Here is a 9,726-nt window from a genome sequence, read left to right on the forward strand (position 1 = left end):
TTTTTTCCATATAAAAATCAAAACACTACTGAAAACTCCTCACCTGGATTTATGTCAAGATAAGCTGTCGATCTAAAAGCACGCAGTAACTCCTTATTCTATGACAATCTACTGTCAAGCACTCAAATACTAAAATTTGAGTTGTTCTCTGAATCTTAAGGAAGTGGCATTTTATGAAATTTATAGTATACTACAAATTATTCTGTTGAAGCAACAATTTTTTTTTAAACCTCTTGCAGAAATCCACAGCTATAATATTGCTTTCAGGTGTTAAAGATCTGTAGCTTCAGAAAGAGATTTCATGCCTCAGAAACAAAAATATGGGTAGTAAAAATTAAGAAACATTCTAGGAATATTATATAAAGGTCAATAATGGCTCTATAAATACAAAAATACACTTGTGGCAGCATCAACTCAGTTAATGCATAAGAGGAAGTAATTGTGAAATCTGTTTCAATTTCAACATCAATAATAAAAGGGGGGATAATAATAGTATCAACCTGATAAGACTGTTGTGAGCATTAAATGACTGAAACGCTTAGCACACTGCTTGGCTTATATTGCAATAAATGTTAGCTAATATTATCATCACAAAGATATAAATTTCAAACTGATGTATTATTCAAATCTTTTAAATCTATTATAATTGCTGATGATAGAATTAGCCCCACAGAGAAATATTTCCCTAATGGAAAAAAAAAAGAATGTAAAGCTGCTCCTTTCCTAAATGCCCTACTCCCTCTCTGCTACCACCTACCCCTGGAGCGAGATCAGGAGCCCTTCCTCTTTCATCCCATGGTACATCTCCATTAGAGCATTTTATCAGGATGTGTTCATTGTTGTTGGCACTGTCTTCCCCACCAAGGCTACTGTGAACTCCTTAAAGTCAGTGATTATGTCTTTATGCATCTCAACACCTCCAGGGCACCTGTTCCCACACATAATATAAGCTCAATTAAGGTGTGTTAAATTAACAAATGTGGTATTGTAGGTATTTTGTGTGTGTGTGCGCGCATGTGTGTGAAAAACATGATCCAGTTCAGGGTTTATATTCTGTGGATTGCAATGATCTTGATTACAGACTGAGCTGCCTTAGCTGCCTACCTTCCTGAAAGGTCTGTTATCAAGATCAGGAAGGCAGGCAGCTAAGGCAGCTCAGCTGGGACCAAGAATGAAAGAAGAAATATTTAGACACTTACAGAGTACCCTGTGAGTACCAGGCAATGAACCGGGCTCTAGGGTTGTAAAGAAGACCACATCTCTGTCTATAGAGAGCTCACAGCCCGGTGGGCACGGAGCAGGTAAGGATCTCCCTCCTACTAGTTAAGAAGAGATGCTAAAGTTAAGGCTAGATCAAGACAGCTGATGCCCAGAATTCTCCTAAATTTCAGTGCTCTTTCCACGAGAACAATGCCTTTCAAATGTTGACAGGCTCATAGTAAAAAATGTATTCTGTAGCACTACCCAGTACAGACACATACACTTCTGATATTTTCTATTTAATTATTTTCTATTTCACTTTTTTAAAATGTTCATCTTGACACATTAAATTGGTTTATGACTCAAAGGTGGAAAAATACTGCTCTAGAAGATATATTTTAAAACTCTCTCTAAAATGTCAAAGTCAGATATAATTCCTAATAATTAATTCTTCTCACACAACGAATGTCCCATCAAAAAAAATAAACACTATCAAATAATCAAATAACCCCCAAAGACTAACACAGAGCCATGACAGCTGTCACTTGGGGAGTGGGAGGAAGCTAAACCTAATCTCCATCAGCTTTCTCTAAAGTAAATACCCGATCTAAGGGAAACAGCTATTGCTAAGCAAAAACAGGGGGCTTGGTGGCAAGTCCCCTGGCACCTCAGCTCTCTTCCAGCCAGACTGTGGCCCAAAAGACTCTCGTCATTCTACACAAGAAATTCTGGAGCTTCCACTTACATTGAATATTTTTAAATTATTTTGTGTAAGAGACTTTAATTAAATGTGTTTGGATGGGGAACAATGAATTTATTAAAATAAGTGAATGAAAATCAAAATAAACATCTTATTTTAACAAAATCTCTCACTGATATTTGCCAATCTTCACTTAAATTGAGGGCAGGGGAGTGTACTGATTTATCCCAGATCTGAATGAAGCATGTAGAAGTGAATCATTAATTAAGGTAATAGGTTTTTTTGGTTTGCTCTTGAAATAAGAGAGCAAGGCAGTATGCAACTTTTCCTCAATATAAGATGCTTATACAGCACTTCCCACTAAAGGAAATATGATAACAACAATCATCACTACCTAGCTGCATATTAGAGATGAAGAAACCCCAACATTCTCAGTTATTTCAAGAAATGTATTCCCCTGAACAGATGTAAAGTCAGAAACACGCAGAAAGACCAGAAAATCCCTTTCCCTCCTCTGTGTCCACAGACAGTACTCCAGCTGTGAGAACGCAGATTAAGTATAAGAACGTTCAGTCAAGTTCTTGGGCTTACTAGCCTCACCATTCCCCATCCAAGAAGCATGTCTGAGTTTAAAGGACTCATTTTTTGTGACATTTGCCTCAAATTAAAGGACAATTTTATAAAACTTTAATAAATCTTCCTGTCCTCTCCAAAAGAAATCTGTTTAGAACTATGTTGAGAAAAATATTCTTTTATAAAGATAAAATGCATTTTTTTCTAAGAAAAAGGAGAATGTCATACCTATTATTTATCAGCTCCATCCAGTAGAACTTTCTGTGATGATGGAAGTGTTCTATTATCTCACTGTCCAATACAGTAGCCACTAGCCACCAACACCGAGCACTTGGAATGTGACTGGTATGGCTGAGAAACTGAATTTTAAATTTATTTCATTTTAATAAATTTAAATTTAAATAGCCATATATGGCTGGCAGCTACCATTTGGGGCAGTGTAGATTAGATAATCAACTTAAGTCCTCAGCAGCAAAGCTGAGTAATTGACTTACCTTAGACAGAATGACACAATTTGAAAATATATTCTATACCGATATTCAATTTTCAGCTTCCTAATTAATATTTAGTTAACTAACATTTAAGGTTTCCTCAGAAGTGGCTTTTCAACAAAGTTTGGCAATTTTTATTCTAGAACGTGAACACACTAGATCTGCTGAGCAGGATTCCTTTGGCAACGTTCAATTTTCCATCTGTGAAACTTAAGCACAGGGAAAGGGGAAAAAAAACAACTTAGGCCCACCCTCCTCTTGATACAAAGGTAAGAAATAAAACACATAATCTATACAAAGCCTAATACAACTTCCTAGACCCTTCTGGGAACATCTGCTCACCAACCCTTGCTTATGTTTGCTTCTTTAGACCCAGTCGTGGCTTTCAACAAAAGTCATTCCTACATCTGTTTGACCTTTTGACTGTGCTCTGTTATGACCAGACCCTCTAGAAGTATTCTGCTTATAGAAAGACCATTTAAAATGTACATACTAAAATATCCTATATTTAAATGAGACCAACTGATCAAATGGTCAAAAAGCAGTAGCTTGAAGAAGAGCAGATGCTTCAGAGAGACTATAATATGCAGATCATGCCAAGACCACCTTCCAAGCAGGTGGCAAAAGAAAATGCGTAGTTCTATAGGCAGCAAGGAAGAGACTCCCCAAGAAAATATGCTTAAAAATACACTGCAGCCTTGCTGTGGCCATAGGATAACTAACTTTAACTTCAACCAGCACCACTGCCCTCCTTACAATCTCAAGGTAAGTGCCAAATTATTTTTTTCAAGCTTCTCATCATGCTAATACTTATACGCAAATATTCCACAAACACACACACAGGCACAAGTGTTTCAGTAATTTCATTATTTTTAAGTAGAGTGAACTTCTAGAACTTGTATCTAAAAATACTATGAGCTCATTTAAAACAAGCAAACTTAAGTATACTGTGCAAAGAACAAAGCCACTCATACCGCATAGCATACTGGGGAAAGCTCAGACTATACAGAGCAAAGCAATTCTATGACAGCAGTGCAGTTCAGGTAAGAATTTAACACCATAGATGAAAACTTAATTTTTTTTCTCTCCCACTACTACTGCTACACCAGGTCCCAAAAAAAGGACTCAAAGTTCACCTACTGTATCTAAAGAGCATTGGGATCTCAACAAGACACATAACAAAGAAGCAATGCCTACACTATTCCCCAGGCTTCAGGTCTTGCAGAATAATAAATGGCATTGACAGAAGGAGAAAAGGCTTCATCTGGGGCAACTAAGAGCACTCTGATCTAGCAAGAGGCTGTCAGACTCCATAAAAGCTGTGTGCTGTCAGTGCCCTCACATGTGTGGATAAAATCTGGAGATGTAGCCTGGGCAGGAAAGAGGGAGACAGAAAATTTTCAATGGGGAACTGCAGTGCAGTTCCACCCTAAGAGTACCCTCCTCACTCTTCCAAGATATGACCTACAGCACCTCCGGCACTATCTCTAAGGAGCTTATCAGCTATAGAATTCTATGATAAAGTCTCAATGTCTAAGACAAATGCCACAAACCTCAGTGCCTTTTTCTTTATCCTAATTCTGAGAGGAAAAAAGTCAAATAAATATAATAAACAATACAGAATTTTCATAGCAGGGGCATAAGTTCTCAAAGCACATAAGGCTTATAAACAGAAAATAAACACTACTTATTCGGTTCTTTAAAAGTTCGCTTCAGAATAGAATTAATAAAAATCTACTAAAAGACACTTAGAAGATAAATTAGCTTAACAGGGATAAAACTTAATTTCTTATACTTAATATTCTAATATAGAATTATGAGATAAAACATAGATTCTAGTAAACAAAAGAAACACGTAACAGAAAAGAAAGCCATTTTTTGCTTGGCTTCAAATGTGAACACAGTACGACACACTGTGAAAAAACTTATTAAACTATCTTAGCACAAATGCGGCTCAGTACTTTTTCTTAATGCCTAATGATTATGGGCTAAATATCTCACCTCTTCATTTTCCAAGCCCTGAAGCCCTATAAAACTCACTCCTACTCCTCTAGGAGAGCTTTCACATACTGGTTTTAATAGACGTCAATCATTTTAAAACATTCTTTAAGGAATTTATCAATATATAATTACGAAATTATACTTCTGAAAATATCATTCTTCCTAAATTAGGATTCTGGAAAAAAACAACTCAATAGAATTGTTTTCTATTTATTTTTTCAATAGTCAAAGCATCTTCCACCCAAAGTGTAATATATATATATATATATATTTTAAATCATGGCTCCTGACTTAAGCATAACATTACAAAATTTTTAATATGCATTAAAAAAGTGCTCTCACTCTTACCTGTATATCCAGCATACCATCCCCAAGAAGCCACCATTCCTAAAAGCCATTTGTACATGATTCCTTCAATATACCAGAACCGCTTACTGTCCAGCAGTCGAAGGGGCTGAAGCACAATTACATAGCAGATGTAGGAGGAAATAGCAACCAGGTTGTTGGCGACCATGAAGGCAAATCTCATCAGGGCTTTCACCAAGATCCAGCCCAGCCACGGAGCTTCTTCCAAAGTCACAGCCATTCTCACATTGGAGACTGTCCTGTCCTTCTGAGATGAAAAGAAAATTCATTTAAAAAGGAAAATGGATTAAACACATCTAGATAGTCACCAACAGAGAAATCACCTCCAGCACAAAAATAAATGAAAAAATCGAGGGTCTAAGCTTTCCTAGTGTATTACCTCGGCGATCTGTCCGGGAAATTCCAGAGGGGGACAGAGAGCAAGGGAGGAGGAGCCGCACAAGGTCAAGGGAGCTGTTCACGGAGGCACAGCTATGTCATAATATATTTAGCAAATGATAACACTATTCCCACCAACTAATCTGTGGCCGGCCCGCACCGCGTCTGACTGCAGTCTTCTGTTGGACTTTAACGAAGAAAAATAGACCCATTTGCTTCACACACGCTCAGTTATCTCCAAACTGACGATACGAGTGAAAAGAAGACTAAAACGGGGACCTCTAGATCAAATCTCCCAGACACTGCGACCTCGGTACCCTCACCACGACCCTTCCTGCACTGATTCATTCCTTCAAAAGGTCTCTCGGGTTAGCAAAAAGAGTTAAGTTAAAATTGTTCATTTGCGGCAAATCGGGTCTTGTGTTCCTTTTTTTTTTTTTACAGAAAAAAAGGGGGGCGGCAGAAAAGAAGGCAAAAGGGTGAGAGGAAGAAAGTGGGCGATAATAAGGAAAAAAGGATTAAGGACAGGAGTAGGGGGAGGGAAGCAATAGCAGAAGGAGGTGGAGGCAAAGGGCCAGGGATGAGGAGCACCGTCCCCGACCAGAGGGCAGGGAAACCAGGGATGATGAAAGAAGCAGGGAAGAGGAGGCGACGGCAGAGCTCAGGGGGCGGGTGGGGCCCGCCGCGATTTCCGCGATGTGGAAGCGTTAGGGCGGCGGTCTCGGCCCGCGCGCCGGGCTCACCTCGGCGGGCGCGGGCGGCGGGCGGTGGAGCGCGGGAGACGGTGGGGCCGGGGGTCGGCGGCCCGGGACGCGGTGCTGCGCGGCGGCGGCGGCGGCGGCGGGTGTCCCCGGCCGAGGGGTCGCGGTCATGGACCCGGCAGCGGCGGCCGAGGCGCGGCGCGACCGGGCGCGCGGACGCCCTACTCCCCTCGCGGCTGCCTGCGGACAGAGGGACGGCGGGGACTCAGAGGCCAGACCTGTCACCGGGGCGGGTCCCGGGGAGGCGGGCGGATGCCCAGCACCCCCGCCTCCTTCTTGGGGCCTACCGCGCTCTCGTCCCTCATGCCGCTGCCGCCGCCGCCGCCGCCGCCTCCTCCCCGGGCCACGCGACTACGACACCCCTTCCCCGGCCCCCCAGCGCCTCCCCGGGCCCAGCCCGCCGCAGCCCCGGGGCCTGAGCCCACCGAGCCTGGGGTTACCTCGGGCTGGCCCGGCCCCGGCTGGGGCTGCGGGAGCCAGAGGAGCCGGAAGAATGCATGGCAGGCGGAAGGAGGAGCGGCGGGGCCCGGCCCCGCTCCGGCTGCGGCGCGCCCCGCGCCCCGTCCACGGCGGTGCCGAGACTCGATCCCCAGGGCCCAGCCGCGTTCGCCGGGGCTGACGGGGAGGGGCGGCGGGGAGGAAGCGGCGGGAGTCGGGACTGCTGCAGAGCCGCCCCCAGAGCGCCCTCTAATGAAGGCGCGGCCGCCGTCGTCCGCCTGCTCAACCCGCCGCCTGCGCTGCCGGCGCCGCCGGCGCCAGGGATCCCGCTGTCCGCGTATCGAGGCCCTTGGGGCTGCCTGGCCCCTAGGCCGGGACTTGGCTCAGCCCGGGACCGAGGAAGAGGGCCACTCGGAAAGATCTAGGAATGAGCACCAATCCTTACACCACACGAGTGATTTGGTCCAAATTGAGAGCCGCTTTTTAGCCAAAACAGCCGTTTTTCATTGTTAAGGCTTTCTCTCCTGACAAACGCGATCGCTGCCCAAACTGGAAAGCTGTCTCCTTGAAGACTGAATGTCCTCTTTTCTTTCCTAATGAAACCCAGTTGCTCTCATGGCTTTTCTTCTGAATCTCCCCAGAGTATTAAGGTCTAGAGTTTAAAGTCAATTCATGTTAAGTGCCAGAACTCTTGTTCCTGGAAAGCACCTGGAAGCACATTAATGACAATTATGATGCCCCATCCATTCTCTCGCCCCCTCCGCCCCCAAAAGAATCCAGTGGGAATGAGCGGTCCACACAGAGACACTGAAATTTAGTTAGTCAAGGAGGGAAAAGCACGTAGGCAGTGACAGTCATTGAGTAAGTGCTCAAAATTTTGTGGCCATAAGTACCCCGGACAGGCCTGGTTATTCCCGAGGTACTGTAGCTGCATTCTGTTTCAAAGGTTGGACCACCAGAAGAAAAATAGAGAAATAGTCCAATGGCCTGCCCACCTGAACATTCTCATATGGCCTACCTAAATTTCAGTATTAAAAAAAAAAAAACTTATAAAATCTTGTTATATCCCTTAAATGGGGGTAGGGGGGTGCGCATTTTTTTGTGTTCCTAGTGAACTGCCATGTTTAACTCAGAATGCCACTTACTCCGCCTATAAAATGTTTATCACTGTGTTTGTTTTGGACTCTCAACGACTTCTCTCTCTTTCTCTCTCTCTCTCTCTCTCTCTCTCAACCCTTAACTTCAGCTCCTCTTTGGCTCACAGATGAAGAAAAGAAAACTCGCCTTACGAACATGTGAAAGAATATATTCTATTTCTATTCCCTTGGGTGATGAGGAAATATGAAAGCACAGAGCCTGGCTGAAATAATTTATTAGATTTCTTTCCATTTATTATTCATTTGTTTTTATTTATATATGTTGCTTATCTATTTCACCAATATTATATTCTAACTGTACAGGGCATAAAAAGGCACAGACCTTGTCAGAGATCTTTCTATAGAAGATCAAATGATGTATAGCAATGGAAAAGTTAAATATGACCTTTCTATTCCTTGCATTTCCTCTGAGAATTTAGGTGCCAGGCAATAGAATCTTTAAATAAATCTCATGAGAGAAATAATATATGTACTGTAGATTATTGTTTAAAATATATCATTATACTCTTAAGTGGGTAAGACAGGTAAGGCATATATTCTTCCAAGAATCAAGAATAAACTCCCCTAAGATTCCATTAGGTCCATCCCATTCAGCATTCCTCACATACTGGCAAACACTGGCTGACACCTGGAGAGAGATAACCTACCATGTGATCTGTACCCGGTTCCTGGATCACAGAGCATCTGCCAGAACTTCAGATACTCCAGCACTTGCTGAGTTGGAATTAGTACCAATCAGTCATGCCCAGAAAAGGGCCAGAGGTTGGGCAAGACCTTGCGCAGTGGGTGTCAAACTTCAGCATGCAAAACATCACTACAAAAAAGATTCTTGGACCTCATACCAGAAAATTTTAATACTCTAGGTCCAGAGGGGCCTGAGAACGTGCTTTTTAAAAAGTGTCATAGGTGGCTCTGATGCAGGAAGGGTATACAGACCATGCTTTAAGAAACTCTGACCTAGAGGTATCCTGAGATAATCACATCCTTTCCTTGACCCTTCATGATTTTAACTCATTTAATCATATATCTGTTCTCATCTGTATTAGTTTGCTAGGGCTGCCATAACAATATACCACAAACTGGGTGGCTTAAACAACAGAAATTTATTTTCTCACGGTTCTGGAGGCTGGAAGTCCAAGATGAAGGTGTTGGCAGGGTTTGTTTCTTCTAAGGCCTCTTGCCTTGGCTTGTGGATGACCATCTTCTCCTTGTGACTTCGCATAGTCATCTGTCTGGGCATGCAGGTGTCTGGTGTCTGTCTCTGTGTCCCAATTTCTTCTTACAAGGACACCAGTCACACTGATTAGCACCCACCCTAGTGACCCCATTTAATTTAATTACCTCTTTAAAGGTCCTATCTCCAAATATAGCCACATTCTGAGGTACTGAGGGTTATGATTTTAGTATATGAATTTTAGGGGGACACAATTCAACCATAACATCATCCTTCTACTGTTTACACTGCAGAATTCTGCCATTTCAGTAGCTTTTTATGGGAGAGATGTGGAAACCCTAATCTTGAATCTTTCAGCTAGTCCCCTCTTGACTGGCTCCAACTTCATTAGACTTATCTTCAAGCTAAGCACATCGTGTTTCAGGTGTAGGTATGTCCTGTTTTATTGCCCAGGATGAATGAGAGGGCTTATCTTTTTAACTTTCTT

At 42.7% G+C, this 9,726-nt stretch overlaps 1 protein-coding gene across 5 annotated transcripts in view; it reads right to left on the bottom strand.

Moving 5' to 3' along the window:
- Window positions 1–7,195, bottom strand: part of LPGAT1 (lysophosphatidylglycerol acyltransferase 1) — a 66,032-nt gene extending 58,837 nt beyond the window's left edge. Inside the window, exons 1-3 of one of the 5 annotated variants that reach the window (XM_030872958.3) lie at window positions 6,911–7,194; window positions 6,453–6,650; window positions 5,314–5,578 (exon numbers count right to left, since the gene is read on the bottom strand). In XM_030872958.3, coding sequence (XP_030728818.1) covers window positions 5,314–5,578; window positions 6,453–6,581 — 394 coding nt within the window. In that variant the 5' untranslated portion in view covers window positions 6,582–6,650; window positions 6,911–7,194. Of the gene's footprint in view, window positions 1–5,313; window positions 5,579–5,710; window positions 6,010–6,452; window positions 6,651–6,910 lie in introns of those variants that run through there. The other 4 variants (XM_060294600.1, XM_030872960.3, XM_060294587.2 and 1 more) reach the window with 4 other exon arrangements.
- Between the last annotated feature and the right edge of the window lie 2,531 nt (window positions 7,196–9,726).

The sequence above is a fragment of the Globicephala melas genome, chromosome 1 (genome assembly GCF_963455315.2).
Source record: "Globicephala melas chromosome 1, mGloMel1.2, whole genome shotgun sequence".
Lineage (NCBI taxonomy): Eukaryota > Metazoa > Chordata > Mammalia > Artiodactyla > Delphinidae > Globicephala > Globicephala melas.